Source organism: Pelodiscus sinensis, chromosome 1 (genome assembly GCF_049634645.1).
Source record: "Pelodiscus sinensis isolate JC-2024 chromosome 1, ASM4963464v1, whole genome shotgun sequence".
Taxonomy (NCBI): Eukaryota; Metazoa; Chordata; order Testudines; family Trionychidae; genus Pelodiscus; species Pelodiscus sinensis.
In genome coordinates this window covers 171595349-171617427 of record NC_134711.1, presented here as the reverse complement: position 1 = coordinate 171617427, position 22079 = coordinate 171595349, and the positions used below count along the sequence as shown (strand labels likewise).

The 22079-nt window shown below is 42.1% G+C and overlaps 1 protein-coding gene across 2 annotated transcripts; it reads right to left on the bottom strand.

Annotated features, from left to right (window-relative positions):
- Positions 1–114: 114 nt before the first annotated feature.
- RBM11 (RNA binding motif protein 11) lies at positions 115–21231 on the bottom strand. 2 transcript variants are annotated; one of them, XM_075909836.1, is made up of 6 exons: positions 20793–21231; positions 15077–15239; positions 11660–11738; positions 9703–9796; positions 5896–6126; positions 115–4844 (listed from the first exon to the last, which is right to left on the bottom strand). In XM_075909836.1, exons 1-6 carry the CDS (start codon positions 20892–20894, stop codon positions 4833–4835), a joined length of 681 nt encoding a protein of 226 aa, XP_075765951.1. In that variant the 5' UTR covers positions 20895–21231; the 3' UTR covers positions 115–4832. The 2 variants fall into 2 exon arrangements, with proteins under 2 accessions (XP_075765951.1, XP_075765950.1); XM_075909835.1 differs by lacking the exon at positions 115–4844 and having other exon boundaries at positions 4863–6126; positions 20793–21227.
- Between the last annotated feature and the right edge of the window lie 848 nt (positions 21232–22079).

Sequence of the window (22079 nt, the reverse complement as noted above, 5' to 3'; positions counted from 1 at the left end):
TGTCTAGATTGGCACAGACGCTTTTCCGCAAAAAAGCCCCGATTGCCATTTTCCCGATCGGGGCTTTTTTGCGCAAAATAAATCTGAGCTGTCTACACTGGCCCTTTTCACAAAAGCTTTGCGCGAAAGCTTTTGCCCGAACGGGAGCAGCATAGTATTTCCACCAGAAGCACTGATTTCAGACAGTAGTCAGTGTTCTTGCAGAAATTCAAGCGACCAGTGTAGACAGCTAGCAAGTTTTTCCGCAAAAGCAGTTACTTTTGCGGAAAAACTTACCAGTCTAGACACAGCCATAGGGTTTGCGGACGAACATCCATCCCGCCTTGAAGGCTTTTAAAGGGAGCTGGCCTGGCTTGAAGAGTAGGGCTCTCCAGTAGTGTTAAAAAGAAGGGGTTTTTTTATTGGACATTGCCAGACACAGGTTAGGTTGTTCATTCAGATTTCCCTGGGCCGAGGTCCTCAATCTGCTCCCAACATTAGGGTTGCCAGATACTTTCACACAAAATCCCGAAAATGGCAAAGAAAAAAATTGGTCCAGTATTTTCTCTTTTTTTTTTTTTTTTTACCAGACAGGAGATGCAGTTACCAGACTGTCCAGGTGAAAACCAGACACCTGGCAACCCTACCCAACATCCTTTTTTTTTTTTTTTTTGTATCTTAGGGGATGTCTACACAACAAAGTTATTTCGAAATAACAGCTGTTATTTCGAAATAACTTTCCTAGTGTCTACACAGCCATTCTGTTATTTCAAAATTAATTCGAAATAGCAGAGGGCTTATTTTGAAATTGGTAAACCTCATTCCACGAGGAATAGTGCCAATTTCGAAATTGCTATTTTGAAATAAGCGCTGTGTAGACGCTTCTTTCAAAATAGGGGGCCTCCAGCCCTTCCCAGGGTGCCTTGCTGGCCGCCCTGGCCACAAGGCAACTTCTGACCTGATGCCCTGCCGGAACTGGTTCCAACCAGCCTTAAATGCGATTTAACGTCCACTCAGGATGGACATGCTATTTTGAAATAGAAAAACGTTATTTTGAAATGCATTTTGTTTGTAGACATGTTATTCAAAATAAGCTATTTTGAATTAACGATTTCAAAATAACTTATTTCGAAATAACGCTGTAGTGTAGACATACCCTTATTCCCCAGTCTGACTGGGACTGCTTGCCTGCTAAGGGATGTACTACTCCACTTTAGGAAGGGTGCCAGACAGAAATACAAACTTGTAATGTCTTTCTAAAGCTTCCTTCAGCATGTACTTTGGAGGATCCTCCCCATTCTTCCGACACATCTTTTGAGGGCAGGGAGAGTTTCCACCAGGCTCTGTCCTTGCTCCCCTTCTCTTCTATACCTTATCTTTGGATAGTCTCATCAACACAGACATGAATTCCACTACCATCTGTGTGCTGACAACTAGCAGATTTACTCCTCTACCCAGACTATCTTCTATCCAAACTAAATTCTCAGCCTGTCTCTCTCAGATCTCCCCACTGATGTTTAGTGTTCAGCTCAAGTTTAATATAGCTACTACAGTGCTCTTACCTTTTCTGTCAAGACTTCCCTGTTTTCTTTCTCGATTATTGTAAACACCACCATACTGTTTGTTACTCAGAAGAACTGTATCCTTGTTGTCCTTTTCAAATCTGATCTTTCGGATCCTTACACCCCTGCCACGTGTAAAACATCTCTATGATATTACCTTTTCTATTTATCCACACAGCTAAATCTCTCATTCAAGCTTTCCTCATCTCATGTCTTGATCACTGGTGCATCCTTTTCACTGGCCTTGACAAATGCAACCTTGCCCTATTCATATACATTCAGATTGCTACTGCAAAGATCATTTTCCTAGCCAATCACTTTGATAGTGTCTCGCCTCTCTTTGAATCCCTCCCTGGCTCCCGCTTTTCTATCCCATCAAACATAAATTGCTTGTCTTCTCTTTTAAAACCTTCTTGGCCTGTCCTCACCCTACATCTCTCATTCAGTATCAAGATGACAATACACATCTAGTTGATCCCGGGTGCCAGCCTATGCTATTCACTTGCTCAGTTTTCAAACATGCCCCCTGAGTCATGATATTTGGCTAATACAACACCTTCTGCTCCAAGACCTGCATATTCCCTCCAAACCCTCCACTGAGTGATATGACCCCACATCCAGCATTAGCAGATGTCTGGCCTTCCTGCACTCACTGGCTTGGGAAAAGAAGCAATGCACCTTCAGCTTGCTCTGCTCCCCTGGCCATGTCATTTCGCTTACTGCTGGTGAGTGTGGGGGCAGTTATGCCCCTCCCCCAGAGCAATGCGGCTGGAAGATAACAGTAAGCTGGGACCACATTACTCCGCTTCCCCTGCTGTCCGTGATCTTGGTCTTCACAAATGTAGACAACTACAATCTGACTTCAGTGGGCACAGAATTAGGTCAGTATGCTTTTGAAAATCCTGCCCTAATTATAGAATCATGGAACTGGAAAGGGGCCTTAAGAGGTCATTAAGTCCAGTCCTCTGCATTTACAGCAGGACCAAGCACCCCCTAGAGAAGGGCTACTGAACTTTGGAAGCCACAGGGGCCACAATGTACTCACAGCACATGCCAAGGACCGCAACTTAAGTATGGTTGCATATACATGCAAAAAATATACGAAGATATATGCAAATAGCTTTTTTCACACAGACGGGCAAGACTACACATCACACAGGCCTGATTTAAGTCAGTTCTGCTATTAAAAAAATGCAGTATTTACCCGATTTCCACCCATATGATAGCACTTTTAATGAGCAATGACAGTCCAGGGATATCAACAATGCATATCAACAGAAGAATATTATATTGACTACTTTTTTGTTTTGGCTCCCACTTGTGGGCCGTGTGTTGAGCCACGCGTAAACCCAAACTGCATTGCAGGCTGCAAACAAATGGGCTGTGGGCCACAAACACACTTTTCACTTGCTTTCCCCATATCTTGATTCATGCAGCTCCTTGTTAATTGGTTAGTATTTGCATGAAAAGGAAGTTAGATTTAGTCACAAAATCAGGATTTCACTTATTGTGTTATTTCTTGTGATAGTAACATTTCCTGTAATATAATTTTGGCATAAATTCATCATACCTTAGCATTACTCCGTGAAGGAGTATCAATATTGTATTTGTTACATCTCTTGTTTTAATTACTACTGTTTTGAGGTACTAGGTCTGGTTATCTTAGAATGTGAACTGCAGGGATAAATTGTTGCTGAGGGACTGATAGCTTTCGGGGCCCTGCACTGCTGAGTATTCACCATCTACTGGCTGGGCCCAGACCCCCACTCACAGCATCCTGCCTTGGGTCCTGAAAACCCTTTGGCTGGGCCTGATAGCTGGTGATAAAAGCCAAATGTGTATACTGTAGAACCCAATTGAATCTAATTAAAGAAAATAAGTGTAATGTCAGACAACTTGATTTCAGAACTGAACTGTTTATTGCAAGATTTCTGAGAGTCAATGTGGCTTATGTATGTATGAAATAGTATGGCAAAGAAATAGCATAAAAGAGAAAAAATATTAGAGAAAAACAACAACATAATTGTATAAACAATATAGGAGGCCCTGTTTAATATTCACAGAGAATGAAAACTGACCAGTATAGACTCAGGCAAATGAACAAATATTTGTGTATCAAGACACTCTTTTTCCACTCAACATTTTCTTTTCGCTACAGGGTGCCAGTATGATACTGTATCATTGAGGGCTTCATTGGGCTAACACAAACAGAAGAGTTTTACTAATAACTAATGCCTCTTAATTCCAAGCTGCTTAAATCTCTTTTACGTTTTAATTTCTATATTGTATTGTCACAAGGTTTCCAATTGAGAAAGAATATTTCCATTGGTTTCTTCACATTTGTTTTTTTCACCCTCTTTTACACTGTTTGTAGTGCTCTAGTTTGGTGGTTTAGATTTCAGTCCATTATTTATTTTGCCTTACCATATGCACACCATTTTCTTTCACCTCAGGAAAGGTGAAACACCCCTACTCCATACCAGCCAACTATCCTGTCCCATTCTACTTTTAAAAGTTTGAAAATGTAAAGATGTATGCACCTGATTCTCAGTTCCCATCCTGACCATGCAGAAAATCCAAAGTGAATGTACGTTACATTTACACTCAGGTTAAGGCCCATTAATGTTCTCGGAACTGTGTAAACAGGTTTTAGTATAAATGAAAATCAGATGCCTATACCTGTAAGTATGCATAGATGACTCATGTTTCCCTAACTAGTGATTCCCTAGACTTTTAGTACTTGTCTTGATGAAAAACATACTTGAGTAAACCTAACTGTAAAGCACAGCAATTTTAGGAATAGGCACTTTTCCTATTATGAATTATGACTTACAAAACAGAACTGTTCAGTCTTAAGTAATGGTCTCTCCGCTTAACCAAAATAAATACATTTATACTCTGTGTACAGTGTTTCATGCTGGGTAAAGTTGTTTTCCTTATATGTATATTAAATAAGATGTTATGGAAATATTGTGCTTTACAATACTTACAATTCATTGACTCAAACAATTCTCAAAATTCTTGCCCCTATTTCATTGATTCTAACAATCCTCCTGAATCCAGGTTTGCAGCATACACAGTTCAGGGACAGGAAAAGTTGTATTCATTTTTCATTGGGTCTAGCTTTCATGGCAGTAGTGTATCTTGTAGTTGTAGTTAAATGGACATTGTCAGATTACAGGTAGCAGCCTTAATAAATAAATGTACTTACCAGTGATACATGATAAAACAAATATTTACAAATCTGAATGTTCTCTTTTTCATCTATGCTCTTTTCACTTTCCATCTCATTCAATCTGGACACTAGAAATAAGTCAATCAATATTACTTCTGTTTCTAGTCTACTTGAATATGGTTTCTTTTCATTAATAAAAGGTAGCATTATTTGCCTTACAAACAATCCACAGTGTATCTAAACAAACTGAGTCAATTAAAAATAAAGATTATATTTCTATTACTATTAGTTTTTTAAGTATACATTGAGCCTAAACTTTTTGTAATAAAAATTTTTCAAAATGAAGTTATCCTTTGTACTCGTTAAATTATCTTTTGTACTCAGTAGTACTGGTTGGACCTCCCAAAACTGGGACTCTCTGGTCTGGAACATCGATGGTCTGGCAACGTCCATGCTCCTGGACCAGGGAGTCCTGGCTGGGAGGACTAATATTATTTATTAAACTATTAGTTACTAGCATTTAGTAATAATTAAGACTATATATACAGCTGAAAATATAACCTTGGGTAAGAAAATCAAAGGAGACTGTAAAATTTTGTTATAGCTTTTGATACCTTAGTCCAAAACATAGCTATGGTATAATATCCTGAATCTTTAACACTACTAAGCTGTAACAATTCTTTTAAAGCCATCCTCGAGAGTTCTTATTCCAACTTATATCTGTAATACTACTAGATGACTAACCTTGAAAGCTTCGCATATTACTGGAAGAATGGCTGCCATTACTTAATGAAAAAATAAGGGAAACAAAACTGTTTCTGTTCTTTATTAGGAAAATGTTCAACTTTTACAACACTTTTCCTGTATCTTTTTTTGGAAGGATTTCTTCTTCTAAATATGTTAAGATTAAATGCAATACCAGGACACTTTATATATACAACCTATGACATTCCAAAAATAATAATAATGAATCTTATTAATCTATTTTTTGTAAAGTGCAAAAATGAGATATTCACTCTCAAATAAAAAGAACAAACTAAAGTGCAGTTCAAAAATTGTGAACGCAATCATACAATATTAATGCCTTTTTTTCTTTACTTTACACTTCCTGTATTTTGGGCTATGTTCTCTTTGTTTTTTTCTGTCATTTTCCATGCTACTGTCACTATCACTAGTTACCTGCTCTCTTTTTCTTTTACAGGTATTTTCATTAGCCAGATATGATTCATAGTTGCTCAGTTGTGGAGGAACCCACTGAAAAGAGCTTTGCCCAGCTTTAAAATCCTCAACAGGATTCATATAAGGTGGCATGGGCAAAACTGAAAATGGTGGTGGAGTCATTTGATAGTAAGGAATCTGCTGTTCCATTGGACTGTACACAGCGTATTGCTGTGTTAAAAAATGGTTCATCTGAAAAAACAAAGCAAAAATTCAGTTATGAATGCCATATTAGGACTGTCAAACAATAGAAAAATGACAATTGCAAGATTTAAAAAGTTGCAATTAATCAGTTTCAATCACACTGTTAAACAGAATACTAATTTCAAATTATTATACAGATGTTGGATATTTTTCTACATTTTCAAATATAGTGATTTCAACTAGAACATAGAATACAAAGTGTACAGTGTTCACATAATTATTATTTGATTGCAAATATTTGCACTGTAAAAAAAGTTTTAAAAGACTATGCTTTGACTTGTAGATTGCACTAATGGGCATAGTAATGTTTAGCATATCTGGCAAATAAATACCTTCAACAATGTCTACAAATAGTGCCATGTCTCACTTTTAAGTGACGTGTACATGAGAAACAGGTGGCGTGTCTCATAAATCACAGAACACTACAACTGGAAGGACTCTTGAGAGGTTATCAAGTCCAGTCCCTTGCACTCATGGAAGGACCAAGTACCATCTCTAGACTATCCCTGACATCTCTGACAAACTTGTTTTCTTAGCATTTGGTTGAACAAGAAGTAGGACTGAGTGGTTTTTAAGGCTCTAAAGATTTTCACTACTTGGTTTTTGAGTTCAGTTATGTGAAAAAAAAATCTACATTTGTAAGTTGCACTTTCATGATAAAGAGATACCAGTATAGTACTTATATCAGGAATTGAAAACTACTATTTTTTTTGTTTCTTTTTACAGTGCAAATTTTCTAAACACATAGAATAATATAGAGTGAGCAATAATACACTTTGTATTGTGTTGAAACTGAAATCAATATTTCCATTAATATTTCCAGGTCTGGACTGGGGGGGGGGGCAGGGGGCATGCAGGCCTCCTGCTGGCATACTCTGGGCAGGCAAGAGATCAGATGGAAGGGGGGGGGGGGTGACCCAGCACTTGGCAGGAGACAGCCCACTGTCTCAGGCCAGGGACATGGGGGAGCGGCCCAGGGTTTGGGGAGCCGGGCCAGTCAGTCAAGGCTAGAGGAGGGAGGCCAACCAGGAGTTGGGGGAAGGAGGCCGGCCCAGGGCCGAGAGATGAGGACCTTGATGGGGGCTGGAGGGGCTGGGACTGCACAAGCTTCCTCCAGGCTGGCACTCCCCAGGCCTGGCCAAGGGGGAAGAGGAAGAAAGGGGAGCCGCACAGGCCTTTCCCGCCAGTGCTCTTTAGGTAGAGGAACTGGTAGGTGCCACGCAGGCCTCCCCCAGTGGCATTACCCAGAGCCGAGGGGCAGGGAAGAGGACATAGAGACTGTGCAGACCTCTTTCAGAATCACTCCCCAGTAGGGATGTAAGTGACTAGTCGCTTCCTGCCCCCATTGCTACCGCTATCAGAAAGAGATAGCAAAGGGAACGGGAGCAGGAGTCGGTGCTGGGGAAGCCGGCTTAAATGCCAGTTCTCCCCAGCACCATCTCTGCAGGGAACTGGGGAGGCAGAGGCGTAGTGTGGGGACTGGGCACAAGCTGGGAATCAGCTGATCAACTCACGCCTGGTCCCAGACTCTGCACCTCTTCTTGAAGGCACAGCTGCAGTGGGGTTCACTCCCCGGGGCTGGGAGTTAACCCTGTTGGCGGCTCTGGAGTTTCCCCCTTTATTGACCAATCCAGTAGTCAACGGAAATTCCATCGACTACTCGATTAGCTGATTAAATGCAATTTAATATCCCTACTACCCAGACCCAGTGGGGGGAGAGTCAAGGTGTCAGGGGAAGCTGTGCAGGCCTCCCCCAGTGGCATGGAATGGCCTGGACGGGCACAGGAGAAGAGCAGGCCATGCAGGCCTCCCCTGTGAGCAGTGGTCCAGTCCTGGAGGGTAGGAGAAGAGGGAACCGCACAGGCGAGGTGTCCCAGCAGTGGGAGAGGGGAGACACTGCTAGGTTCTGTGGAGGGCAGCCAGGGCTGGGCTGACCAGCCCTGGTGGTGCTCTGGGGGGTGGCAGGGGAGCAGGGTTTTAGGTAGTGAGGTCACTTATCAATGGCAGGCAAGATAGCAGAGTCCCATCCACTGCTGGCCACTCCATCAATGGTGCAGCTGCCCCCAGTGGTCACTCTGCAGGATAGCTCTCTCCTGCACTTGCTGTCCTCAGTGGTGACTTAGGATCATGTCCCTTCTCTCTCTCTCTCCCCCTCCCTTTCCATGTTTTGGAAAACTATCAAATTCCAGGCAATTCCATTTTCCTGGCACACCCAAACCCTGACCTTATTTTAAGATAGGATGAAAGGAAGCTTCATACCAAATGTAGTGGTCTTAGCTCTGACTATTTAGGAGGAGTTCTTGAACAAATGGACTCAAAGACAGACACATAGTCAGAAACCTCATGTAAAAAAATGTCCAAATATATTTAAATTGGTATTCTATTATTTAATAGTACGATTAAAACTGCAATACATTGTAACTATTTTTAATCTAGTTAATTTATTTTGTTAAGTGCTTGATTTAGCTGACAAATTGATAGCTCTAAGTTCTAACAAGACAAAGCTTAATTTTGCATGCACCATTGCATCAATAATGAATGTTAGCACCATTTTAAAACTACAAATTGTTACCTTCTATAATGCTTTTCCATCATCAAAGAGCTACAACGTATTACATAAATATATCGTTGTAGGATACTATAATATTGCCATTTTAAGGACAAGAAAATTGAGGCAAATATTAGACTGTATCAGAGGCAGCAGTGCAGGGTGCCAGGAGGGAGCTGGTCCACAAGGAGTGCCAGTTTAAAAACCAGCTCCCCTCATGAACCAGCTGCCTGTCGCTCCATGCTGCTGCCTCTGATACAGAGGTGGCAGCAGCCCCTGACTAAGAAGAGTCTGAGCTACCAGACTTGGCACGAGCTGGAACTGAGCTGAGCTGCCTGCCCGCCCGACTCCTAAAACACTTTAATTGCAAAGCCACCACAGGGGTAAGTCCCAGACCTGGCATGAGCCAGGACTGAGCTGGGCTGCTAGCCAGCATGCTAAAAAATTTACTGGCAAGAGGGTGGGAAATGCATGTAGTCAATAGCATTAACCTATAAGCTTTGGCTTATTGGTTAATTGACTATACTATTATATCCCTAATTTAGCAAATCCGCTGTCTTTGATATTGACAGCATAACTGGACCACAGTGCAAGACAGAATCCAGCCCACAATGTTAGCTGCCAAAAGTTGGGCACTAATATTCATATTCAAGCACCAAAATAAGCAACATTATTTTCAAAAGAATGGGACTCCTTCAATTTGAGGACGCAAGTGTCAGAGCAGAATTAAAATTCTGAACGGGTAACCAGGTCCCAAAATGCTGACCGAGCTTCCATTTTAATGTGCCTACATAAGTACATCAGAAGACAAAATTCTTGATTTTATACTCTCTCGTATGCTAAGAATGTGAAACTACTACATAGACACATCTTTGTTATTTGGACACAGTGACTAAGAATTCAGAAAATGTACTCTTTAATGCATGAATTCTGTTTTCTTTCATTTCACATAACTCATTTTGTTTTGATGGAAAGAACAATTATTAACCAGATTTGTACAATTTAAGCAAACTTACCATCTTTTGAAAGACTGAATAATCCTGAGGTAAACAATTGTTCATTGGAAAAGGAGTAGTAGGAAAGGGAGGACTGCCATAAGGTTCTTGATTCCTGTGAAAATAAGCAGAAATATGTGAAAATTACTCATCAAAGATTCCTTTTTTTAAAAGTCAATTATTTGTATTTTTGGAATATCACATACAGCTGACTGGATGGTTGATATGTTAAAAGTGGAATATTTTCTTGATCTAAAAGCTGAAGCTTATAATATTTAAACAAACTGGAACAGAGGATTCAGCAAAAGCCTGCTTGTTATCAAAGTCAGCTGAAGTCCATGGACTTACATTGACTCTAAAAGACTTTGGATTAGGAAAGCCTCACCCTTACTAGGTTAACTGGTAGGCGCTGGAGGCCGCTCCAGCCAGGGTTGTGTACTTCCCTGTCCAAATGAGATGTGTGATAAACCTGTCAATTTGTAACTCTTGTATTCATAACTGAGATTCCACTATAGAAACATTTAGCATCTGGCACATAATCAGATTCAGATTTCCATGTACCATCAAACCCAGGCACACCAACATAATCTGTATGTGGGAGCCAAAAATAATACATCATGACCATAATTTTACAGGATACTAGGGGGCTCTGCCTCTTGCTCGCTATGCTCACCAACCTGCCTCTTGTGGGGGGTAAGCAACCCCGGCTCTCACACTGGCCATTTGGGAGAGCCAGGCTGTGCCACCTCGGGACCCTTTTCCCTCCCTCCACAACACACCAGCCTGGGTCCCTTCTCCTTTTCCCCCATCCCAGCCATGCCAGTGTGGGACCCTTCTCCCTCCCTGCCCTGCTCCTGGCCACACCAGCTTTGGCCCCTTCTCCCCACCCCATGCCAGCCTGGCCCCTTCTTCCAACCCGCCCCCTAGCCACACCAGCCCGGGTCCTCTCTCTCCCCCACCCACCCAGCCACAGCCTAACTCTAACCCCCCACCCCGGATGAGGCTGCACTAGGCCAGGTCTAGCCATGACCCTGGTGACTGGGGAAGTCCAGGCTGAAGAGCACCAAGCCAGGCCTGGTTCTTCCCCTGCAATACCCAGCAAGGCCGGGCCACTGGACAGAGCCGGGTTGGCAGTGGGTAGGGTTTGGCTCCAGGGATCTAGGGTGGGCCTGGGGGAGGAGATTTGCCCATGCATGCCTACTCCCTAGCCTGCGGACACTGGGACGTGTGACATCACTTTGCTGTCCCACAGGAAATTTTTTTATATAAATATGTAGAAGGAAAAGTTACTATATTGAGATTTGTTTCCTTAAAATGCTTGTGAAAACATCCTGGCTACATCTAGACTACATCCCTTTTTCGTAAAAGGGATGTAAATTAGACGTATCGCAATTGCTAATGAAGCGGGGATTGAAATCTCCCCCGCTTCATTAGCATAAAAATGGCTGCCGCTTTTTTTCGGCACGGAGCTTTGCCAGAAAAAAGCGCCAGTCTAGACACTGATCTTGCAGAAAATTAAGCCTTTTTCAAAAGATCCCTTATCCCTTATTTCAACAGGGATACGGGATCTTTCGGAAAGGGCTTTATTTTCTGCAAGATCAGCGTCTAGACTGGCGCTTTTTTCCGGCAAAGCTCCGTGCCGAAAAAAAGCGGCAACCATTTTTATGCTAATGAAGCGGGAGAGATTTAAATCCCTTTTACGAAAAAGGGATGTAGTCTAGACGTAGCCCCTGGGTATTAAAGTGTCTCTTGCTTTTCTTCTATAAAGGCCTAATGCTGTTTCCATGCACTATCGTGTGAGTACTACTTCAAAAATACATATGGGTTTTTTTTGGAGGGGGAGCTATTTCAACTCCTTCTTCTCAGCCTTTGATTGCCACTGCGCAGATTTAACTTAGATGTAAAATTAAATTTCAATTAAAATAATGCAATATCTTAAAAACTTTGCAATGATAATTTCATAAATGTTCTTCAATACCTATATGTTGGTGAATACATATCAACCCAGTTCTCAACACCTTGACTAGGGCTGTTTAACTCTGGTGAATGGGAACTCCCTGTAAAAAAAATAAAAATGGTAACATTTCTTTTTCATATGAAGACTATTACCTGAACTGGTTAAAAATAAAGAAAGTGTCCTAAATCAGTTGTGGAACAGACACAAAGTGAGTTATTTTAGAGTGAAGCACTTGTATCTGCAGGACATCATTCTACAGCAAATTAAAATTCCAGAATCTAACTGTGACTGCATAAAAACATGATTTAACAGCAGCATAACTAAAAGCAGAACTTGCCCCACTTTGTTGTAGAATGCATTTCCTTAATTTGTAGGTAAGTTTTTCAAAGATGCTAAGAGAATCAGGATCCTCAGTCCCTATTCAAAAGAGACTTAAGCACTTAGGCCAGGTCTGTACTTCACCTGGAAGGTCCTCTTAAGGTACACAACTACACTATGTAAATTACATCATAGCCAAGCTTGGTGCTGTCTCCACAGCAAGAGGTCAATGGGAGCTGACACCCCCAATGACTTCCCGTACTCCTCACAAATTGAGGGTACCATTGTTGACTAGTAGCATCCTCAGCATTCAATTTAACAGGTCCTTAGGGTTGCCAGGTGTCCGGTATTCTACCAGACAGTCGGGTATTTGTCCTCTTTCTCCGGTTAAAAAAAACAACAGAGAATACTGGACAGGCAAGGTTGCGATCGCTGCTCTGGGCGCCCCAGGACGGGGGGACTTATTATCTTGCGTTCCTTTTTTTTTTTTTGCTTGTCCAAAAAATACCACGTGTCCAGTATTTTTGGGAGACCATCTGGCAACCCTACTTACTAGACCCACTAAATTGAACACCAGAAGATCGATCTTTGGCACAGTAAGTATAGACATGGCCTTGGAAGCGTAAATCTCATTGGAAAGTCAATGGGACCTAAACTCCTAAAACATTCATGCACTTTTGGAAAATGCTACCCTATTCCAACAGAACTGTTCTGATTCAGTAACTCCTATTTTAAATGTAAATAATTTTATCCCATTAGTTTCATCAGACTAGAAATCCTGTATCTTTTATTTAGTACACAACATATATTACCATAGTATGTTTATATAATCCCTCGATGTTCAGATAACATTAAGGCTATGATTTAAAGGGACACACTTACAATAATTAAGATTCACTTTTTATTCTGTTCACTTTTTGTAAATAGTCTTAGTAGCCCAAGTTAAATTTCTCTTGCTAGTATTTCTCTTTTTGCCAAATATTTATTTTCTTTCCTATGCTCTTTCTGGGGCTAAATAAGTATTTTGTTTAATTTGCAGCCAATTTCACTACTTTTCTCAAAATAGTTTAACTGTAGTACAGTCCTAACGAGCCTGGACACTGTGCTTTTAAAGTGAACTGTGCTGGTTGCATCTTTTTGTTGACTCACTCCGAAGATGACTCAGTAACAGATTTTGAGTTTTCTAGAAAGAAACATAGCATACGAGGACATTACCTGAGAAATTATAATGGATTAATTTTGGAAATAAACGATTGTAAAGTGTTATTCTCATCTTTAAAAAGTAGAATCCGAAATACCATTTGTAATTCATGTTTGGGGTAGTTCTTTGATTGAAACTCAGATCACATGCAGACCAAATCCTGATCTCATTTAAGTCAAAGGCAAACTTCACTAGGATCAATCCAAATACACAAGCACCATGAAAACATACAAGGAAGAGGATAGGAAGAAGAAATCCTATCTAGTGCAGTACTTCAGCACACTTCTGTTGTTTAGTTTGGCATGCCTTTATCTACTATATATTTGAGAGAGTTTGTATGTGCGTGTGTCTGTTTGTTCAAGAACTCCTCCTAAATGGTAAGAGCTAGGACCACCAAATTTGGTATACATATTCTTATTATCATAACTTAAACCAAGGTAAAGGTTTGGCTGAGCCAGGAAAATGGATCATGCCTGGTATGGGATTGCTTCTCATAAAATCATTTAGAAAAGAGATACAATCACCAGGCAGGGGAAAGGAGCTGGCTGGTGGCATGTCCCCACCCTCGTCTGGGACTACCCCAGCCCCGAGCCTCCCACTCCCTTTAAGGCACCCTTTAGGAAGTGTGGAGGGCTGAAGTTCCCCCCTCCCAATTTGTATTGGAACATTGCTGGATGTTTCCCTTTGTCATGGAGGGGAAAGTTCATAGTTTGCTGCATTCCTTAATCTGGCTGGGGGGAGGGGGCACAGGAGGCAGACGAACCAGGACCTGCCCCTTCTGGGGGACATGCACCTCTTCCCTGGCTGTGCCTGCTGGAGCTGCAGCAACCATGGAGATATGCTTCTCACTTGGCCTCAACCTGCTGTAATGAAAGCAGTTATATATGTATTTTACTGCATTCTCTCTTCAGATTATTAACATTGACAATCTGAATGCCAAGTTTCTTTTCTATCTTTTATGACAGACCGACTCTCCATTCACAGTGAATTGTATCTGATAACATTAAGTTACACATGACTTTACTGCATACAATATATTTATATTTTAGATTTTGTGTGATTAAATAGCTAGTAAAGACCTGCATCTACATTAGCAAACTTCACAGCTGTAACACACCAATGGTGGAGCTTCACCAATGGAAAGGAACAGTGTAGGCTGTAGTATGAACAGGATATCTAGGCTGAGAATAATGAAATGTTTGGGTTGTAAACACTGCAGGGAAATTATTTGTTTTGTAAATATTTTAACTGGATTTTTTCTCCACACATGTTCGTGGAATCATTTCTACTAGCCATAAGTTTTACAAAACTTTGGGTTTTAATTTCTTACTTAAAAATTAAATAAAAAATTTAACTCAATTTAACGGTGTCCTGTTAATCACAATATTTTCCATCTTAAATAAACTCCTTATTTGTGGCAGAAACAAGCATATGCTAGCAATCCACACATCCCTTTTTTGCCCCAGAAAAAGAACTTGGCATGCAAACATGATAAAATATTCTATTTGTAAACATTCTCAGCCAAGTTCTGTTTTCAATTATATGATGTAAATTCAGAGTGACTCTGTCTCCAGATTGATATTGGTGTGATCAGAATTTGTTGCCATCTTGTTGTCCTCTTGTTATTCTTTCTGATACTTTACAAGTTATGTTTTGAAGCTACCGGCCTACCTTTCTTATTAAACTTAAAAACATATATATCGCATCCTTTGTTATATGAATATGAACAAACTATTTCTTCGTAAGAGAACAGATTGAGCTTTGTTCAACTTGTTACTAGCTCTCAAAAAGATTACAGCAAATCAAAAATTTGCATGTCACACAGCTGGTAAATCCATTCTACAGTGTTAGAGCACACCTAGAATTTCACTTTAAAAAAAACTAAGTTGTTTTAACAGTTTTGGAAATACTAAACCTACCATATCGATACCGTACTTTAATTGGTCTTCCATATAAACGGATTCCATTCAGCAAAGCTATAGCATAAGGCACTGATTCTGTGTGCTTAAAGCAGACAAATCCAAAAGACTTGGGTTTTCCTTCTTTGTCCTTACATATGGTCACATTGGTTAATGGTCCAGCCTGCAAGAAACTTAAATTATTTTCTCATAAATCCTTAGTAGATAATAGGGTTTTTTTTCCTGTTTTGAATGTTTATTTCATTCATAAATATTTAGTGATAGCCAGACCTGTGCAAAATGCAAGTATGTGATATTTTAAGATTCCCTACATAATTTTGACTATGCACGTCATTCTATACTGACTGCATCCATTCAACTCCAGACCTGGGGCTCTTACAAGTAAAAGTCAGCTGTGCAAGTGTTTGAAGGTAACAAAACATCTGTCTGGCGTGTGCTTATCCCCTCATGTTTTCTCTAACTTTTTAAATGATAAATTATTCGTGGCAGAAACTATCTTATGCCTGAAAATCAACTAGCACAATCCTGAAAGGGTGCTGCTAGTGCAATTCAAATAGTGAGTAATCCCAGCTACATACAACAAGGTCCCCATTTATTTTGCAGCTTGCATTAAGTTCAGGTAACAAGATGAATTATTGTTCAGTTTTGATCAGCTTCTTAAAAAAAAAACTTGTAGAAATGGCAAACTTGGGTAAGTGGCTCCACCGTTATCTTTAATTGAATCAATACAGAAAACAGTTTTCACTCAAACTTTGCCTATCCGCCTTCACTAATACATAACAAATTAAAACAAGGGACATTAACAACAGTTAGGGATACAGTGTATCTTACATCAAACATTAGACTCACATGTCTCCATAGAGAAGGGATCCATCTATATACTATTTGTACCTTTTCAGTACTGGGAAAGTGTTTTTAGAACCAATTTCAAAGTGATAATGCTTCAAAACATGCTGATTCCTGATTTTCAACAAGTAGTAGTTTTTATAAAATAGCAGGCAAGGCAGCCAGTCTTCAATACAAAAGAATTAACTAGTATTTTAGTCTCTAAATCATCAGTTTCTCCTCAGATATGATCCAGTACCAAAATGTTAATTTGGCAGAATGAGAGAAAGAGACAAGAAGAGCCCTCCAAACACCATCCAGGAATGCTTAAGAATGGTCATACTACTTAGCTCATTTATGGGGTGACACGTATGTTACCATGTTGTTGTCTTGGATTGGTCAAATTGATTTTCAGTTCACTACATAGGGTCATGTAGAACGAACTAATGTTATACAGACACTGGAATTTAGGTCTTAAATGAATGGTTTACTTGTGGGAAATACTGATGATAAACTATAATCTCAGTTGAGCGCCAAAAAACCTAAAAATCATGAACTGCTTTAGACCAGGTTGCGTGTTATGTGCCTGGCTTTTCAGCAATTGTAAACCTGCTGTTCCTGCACAAACTGGCAGAAGTTTATATTTTCAAGTATATGCACAAGCTAAATGGAGAACACTGAAGCACAAAATAAAATAAAATCAATCTTAAGTTTTCTGTATTTCTACTTAATAAAATACTCAGCATTTTAGATGATCAATGGCAATAATTTTTCTGTCTAGGGAACTGATCCTTTTGATTCTTGGTGCTAAACTGGAAGTCAATTTATCCACTCCTTCTTATCACATTGAAGACATGAAGGATCCTCATTAAGGACATTAGGAATTATGGATTAATGTATCTAATTGCAGTGCATTGTTGCCAGCTATTGATGAACTGGCACTAGACTAAATAAGATGACTGCACACACTTCTTTCTGAAAAATAAAAGGAATTTTTTAGAAGAAAATGAAAATACAAAAGATGAAATAGGCCAAATATGAAGGGAAAAAAATAATGTACAATACCATTTTTTTCTAAATATATTGCTGCAGATATAGAATGATGAGATAGCCTGGGTGAATCAGACAGGTAATCTTGCATCTTCAAACATCTTGAAATATTTAGTTATAAAAGGAAGGTACATTTCAAAGTACAGGTTCAATCTCTCTGGTCTGGGACTCTCTGGTCCAGCAATATCTGTGGTCCAGTAGGAGACCTTGGGCAGTGGAGTCCAGGAACCCTAGGGCAGTCTCATGACCACAAAGTAAGTACACATGGCCCCGGAGCTGGCAGTGGCACTCCAGCAGCCACAGAAGAAGAGGCCCAGTGGCCCCGCGGCTGGCCATGAACTCCTGGTGGCCCTCGGTGGCCGACGAGCTGGGAGCCCAGTGGCAGGGAAGCCTGATGATTTGCTGACAGATGCCAAGAGACCCCGGAGTCTGTCAACAGAGGGGCCTCCCTCCACTGGACCAGCAAACTCCCTCTTCAAGACTCATCGGCTGTGTCTACATTGGCCCGTATTCCATAATAGGGATTCAAATGTAGCACTTTGGAATAGGCAAATCCGCGGGGGATTTAAATATCCCCCGCGGCATTTGCATTAACATGGCTGCCGCTTTTTTCCGGCTTGTAGATAAGCCGGAGAAAAGCGCCAGTCTGGACGCGATCCTCCGGAAAATAAGCTCTTTTCCGGAGGATTTCTTATTCCTACTTAAATCCCCCGCGGATCTGCCTATTCCAAAGTGCTACATTTGCATCCCTATTACGGAATAGAGGCCAATGTAGACACAGCCATCAAGTTCCGAGGTTGCCGTACCAGGGAGGTCCAACCTCTAATGGCAAATCAGCCACTGACTTTTTCAACCAGAGTGAGAACACGGATTTTTCTCCTCCCCCACACCAAGAATTATTTGAATCTTGAAACTATTTTCCTAATCTGCAAGTTTCCTAAAACTTACAGGTATCTTGTCTGTTGCTCAGGATTTGTCTAGTGCAGAAGATCTGGTTCTTCAAGAACTAGTCCTAACAAATCATGTGTTCTGATGATCAGTCTTTTATATGTAGATCTCCCTGTTTATAAATAAAAAATAATGGGATGCTGAATAAAGTTACATAAACAAATAGCTATAAAAATGAAAAGAGAATACATTTTAACTGTTTTTTTCTGTTTAGTGTGACAAAAGAAAACACCATGGTAACAGGAAAACAGGTTTAAGAACAAAAGCTGTAGGGCTATGTCTACACTGCCGGTTTTGCTGGCAGTGAGTATGCAAATGAGGCTCAGATTAGCAGGAAAGGGGGTTTCCTACCAATCTGGCGGGAAAAGGGTTTTTTGAGCAAAAAGAAAACATCCACACTATTCCCCCACCCCTGCAAAAATGGTTTGCATAAATTATGCAAACGAGGCATGGCAATATGCTAATCTGAGCCTCATTTGCATACTCACTGCCAGCAAAACCAGCAGTGTAGACATAGCCTAGGAGTGTTTTTGAAGTCAGAGGTGCTACTATACTGAATTCTAGTTTCCAGGAGACAGAGGAGGACAACACTGCAGGGGAACACATCCAACAACATTAAAAGTAAGAGTAAAGAAACACATAAAGGAGAAAAGAGAAGGAGAATAAGAAAGACAAAAACACCTCATTGTGCTCTCAAGGAGGCATGTGATGGAAGCTAATGCTACTTGGTATATACAGTTAGCCAGGATCAAATGACTGGTAGCTCATGCACAAGATCCATTTTAGGGTGAAGGACTGCATGTTGGAAGTGTAATCCCAATTTTGTATACCTGGAGATCATGAAAAGTACAACATGGTTTAAATGTAGGAAGCAACACCAGAATGACTGGTAAGGGGAGATGAGATGGATGATTATTCTCACCTTTCTGGAGAAAGTTAATTCAAGGATTATGAAGTAGCAGAGGCAATATGGAAGGGTTGAACCTCCTAAAGTAAGAAAAAGTCTAGACTTTCTTCTATAATTGGCTTCTGTTTATTGTGAACGAGGGGAAGCCTTGTGCCAGTGAATTTCTAACATACACACGATACACATGCACATACTTTTACATGCACACATAGAACACAGAAACTGATCTTCACCTAAACATTAAAAGGTTACTGTCAGGGATTTAACCTGCATACACAAATACCAAAAACATATGAGGGAAAATATGAACAATATGCTTTTCACTGTGAATGAATCACGTCTTTCCTCCCTGTACCAATTTCCATTGCCTACTGAGTATCCAAGGACCCAGAAACAACTAAAGAACTATTGTCACCAGCTCTCACAAATTTAGAGTGTTTTGCAATTACAGTAAAACTCCAGGGCTACGTCTAGACTGGCATGATTTTCCGCAAATGCTTTTAAAGGAAAAGTTTTCTGTTAAAAGCATTTGCGGAAGAGGGTCTAGATTGGCACGGATGCTTTTCCGCAAAAGCACTTTTTGCGGAAAAGCGTCCGTGCCAATCTAGACGAGGTTTTGCGCAAGAAAGCCCCGATCGCTATTTTCGCAATCAGGGCTTTTTTGTGTAAAACAATACCGCATTGTCTACACTGACCCTCTTGCGCAAAAGCATTTGCGCAAGAGGGCTTTTGCCCGAACAGGAGCAGCATAGCATTTCTGCAAGAAGCACTGATTTCAGAAAGTAGGAAGTCCATGTTCTTGCGGAAATTCAAGCGGCCAGTGTAGACAGCTGGCAAGCTTTTCCGCAAAAGAAAAACTTGCCAGTCTAGACACAGCTCTGTGGTCCGGCATCCAATGGTCCGGCACCATCTGGAACCTGGAAGTGCTCTGGGCAGCCGGACAATTGGAGCTGCTCTGCCCCCAGCTTTCCCAAGTCAGCCGCTGCTGAAACTGATCAGCGGCTGACTCCGGGAAGCCCGGGGCAGAGCAGCTGAGGTGCTCTGCCCCGGGCTTCCCGGAGTCAGCCGCTGGTCAGTTTCAGCAGCAGCTGACTTGGGGAAGTCTGGGGCAGAGCAGCAAGGGTGCTGCCGGGTTGGTCCCGCAGCGCTGATGGGTGCATCCCCCCCCACTTCACCCCAGATCTCTCATAGCCCCCCCTTCTGACAGTCCAGCATATCTGATAATCCAGCACCCCCTGGGTCCTAAAGGTGCCAGATTATCGGAAGTTTACTGTACTAATTTTTCATAATGCTCTAGTTTCTGAAGTCAAGTGATTACATGAGAATCTCAACTTTCCCTTAACTTTGTGTTTTTGTATGTTTCTAACCTTTTATTTTGGTACACAGAAATGTGTGAAAATGTGACCCCACTTATTCAAAACACAGAAAACAAATTAAAAAAACAAAACAAACGATTTATTAAAGTATGACCATCCCAGGCCAGCTTTACAAGTTTTGAATATTGGATGCTAAAAAAAACAGGATTAGACAACACAGTAGCGTGGCCACCATTCTTATGGGCATGGAGTGGAGAGCTAAGGGAGCCAGCACCCTCAGCACCAGCTAAAGGGAAGGAACAAGATACAGACCCTGCAAGCAGAAAGTGACATCTTCAACCTGCTGGGCTGGAGGAGGTGAGGGCCTGGCAACCCCCCACCAGCTCAGGGCGGCACTACTGGTGGCTGCACCCCCCTCCTGCACATCTTCCCCCTCCCACTGAGACACCCCCAGCTGCCCCCTGCCAGGGCCCTTCCATTGCACCCAGGCCACGCCCACATCTGCCACCTGACTCAACCAGGCCCCGCCCTCACCCTCCGGCCCCGCCCCAACTAAGCCCCGCCCTGGCGTCCAGAGGAATGACTCCTCCCCCTTCCCAAGCCCCGCCCCCACCTGCCTACTCATTCCACTCGCCCGCCCTCCTGGCCAGGCCACGCCCCCGGCCGGCACCTGCAGGAAGAGCTCGTAGAGAATCTCCTCCCGCACGCAGCTCTCCAGGTTCCCCACGAACAGGGTGCGGTCCGGCTCCCCCGCCCGCCCCGGCGCGGACATGGCGGACCACGCGTCAGTCAGTCAGCGCCGCCAACGCTCAATCCGCGCCGGCAGGACAGAGCGGAGGGGGGAGGAGGGGTAGAGGGCGGAAACACGCACGACCGTCCGTAAAGCACCGCCACTCCGCCTCAGGAGCGCGACAGGCGAGCGCCGGGGAGGCAGAGGAGTCCTTTACGGGGTGGTTGCTAGGAGACGAACTCCGCGCGTTTTCGGGCTCGGCGTCCCAGCAACGGCGCGCGAGGGGGCGGAGCTTCGCTGTTAGCGATCCAGAACGGGGGCGGGGCGAGAAGGGGGCTGGGAACCGCCTTGGTAGCTTCTCTCGTATCCCCCCCCCCCACCTCCTCGCGCAGATGCAGAAGTGTGGTGGGTGCAGAGCACTCACTGGCAGCCCCGCCCCCACCTCTGTCCCCCAGCGCCTCTCCCCGCCCCCAGCTCTGCTGCCCAGCCTGTAGCCAGCTACAGGAGTAACTGATAACTCTGCGCTTCACTGCTAATCTTGCTAACTACACACACTCCCCTCCCCTCCCCCGCATGGTTTGAGTCCTCTTGAAAGTCTTGAGCCAAAGCACTTTTCAAGCCAATGGGGGTCTGTGACAGAAAGCACTTCTGCACTGTGCTCACATCCTACACATTTTTGTAATCCTCTTTGTATAAAGCATGCCTGGAAAATTCGTAACTTTCTCATCTGTACAGTCACTGGCAACATTGTATATGAAGTTACAAGATTACCACTGGATGGTGTAACTAACTACTGTTCCAAACTGAAGTTGTTAGACAGGCCTGTCTCAGTCTTTGGTTTGTTTAGGGATAGAAATGTAGCCGTGTTAGTCTGGGGTAGCTGAAACAAAAAACAGGACGATGTAGCACATTAAAGACTAACAAGATGGTTTTATTAGGTGATGAGCATTCGTGAGTCAGACCCACTTCCTCAGATCAAATAGTGAAAGAAAATTGTCACAACCATATATACCAAAGGATACAATTAAAAAAAATGAACACATGAAAAGGACAAATCAAATTTCAGAACAGAAGGGGGATGGGGGGGGGGGAGGTAAATGTCTGTGAGCTAATGATATTAGAGGTGATAATTGGGGAAGCTCTCTTTGTAATGGGTAAGATAATGCTTAAATTCGACACTTTACACCTAATTTTAAACAAAGACATTAATTATCTTACCCATTACAA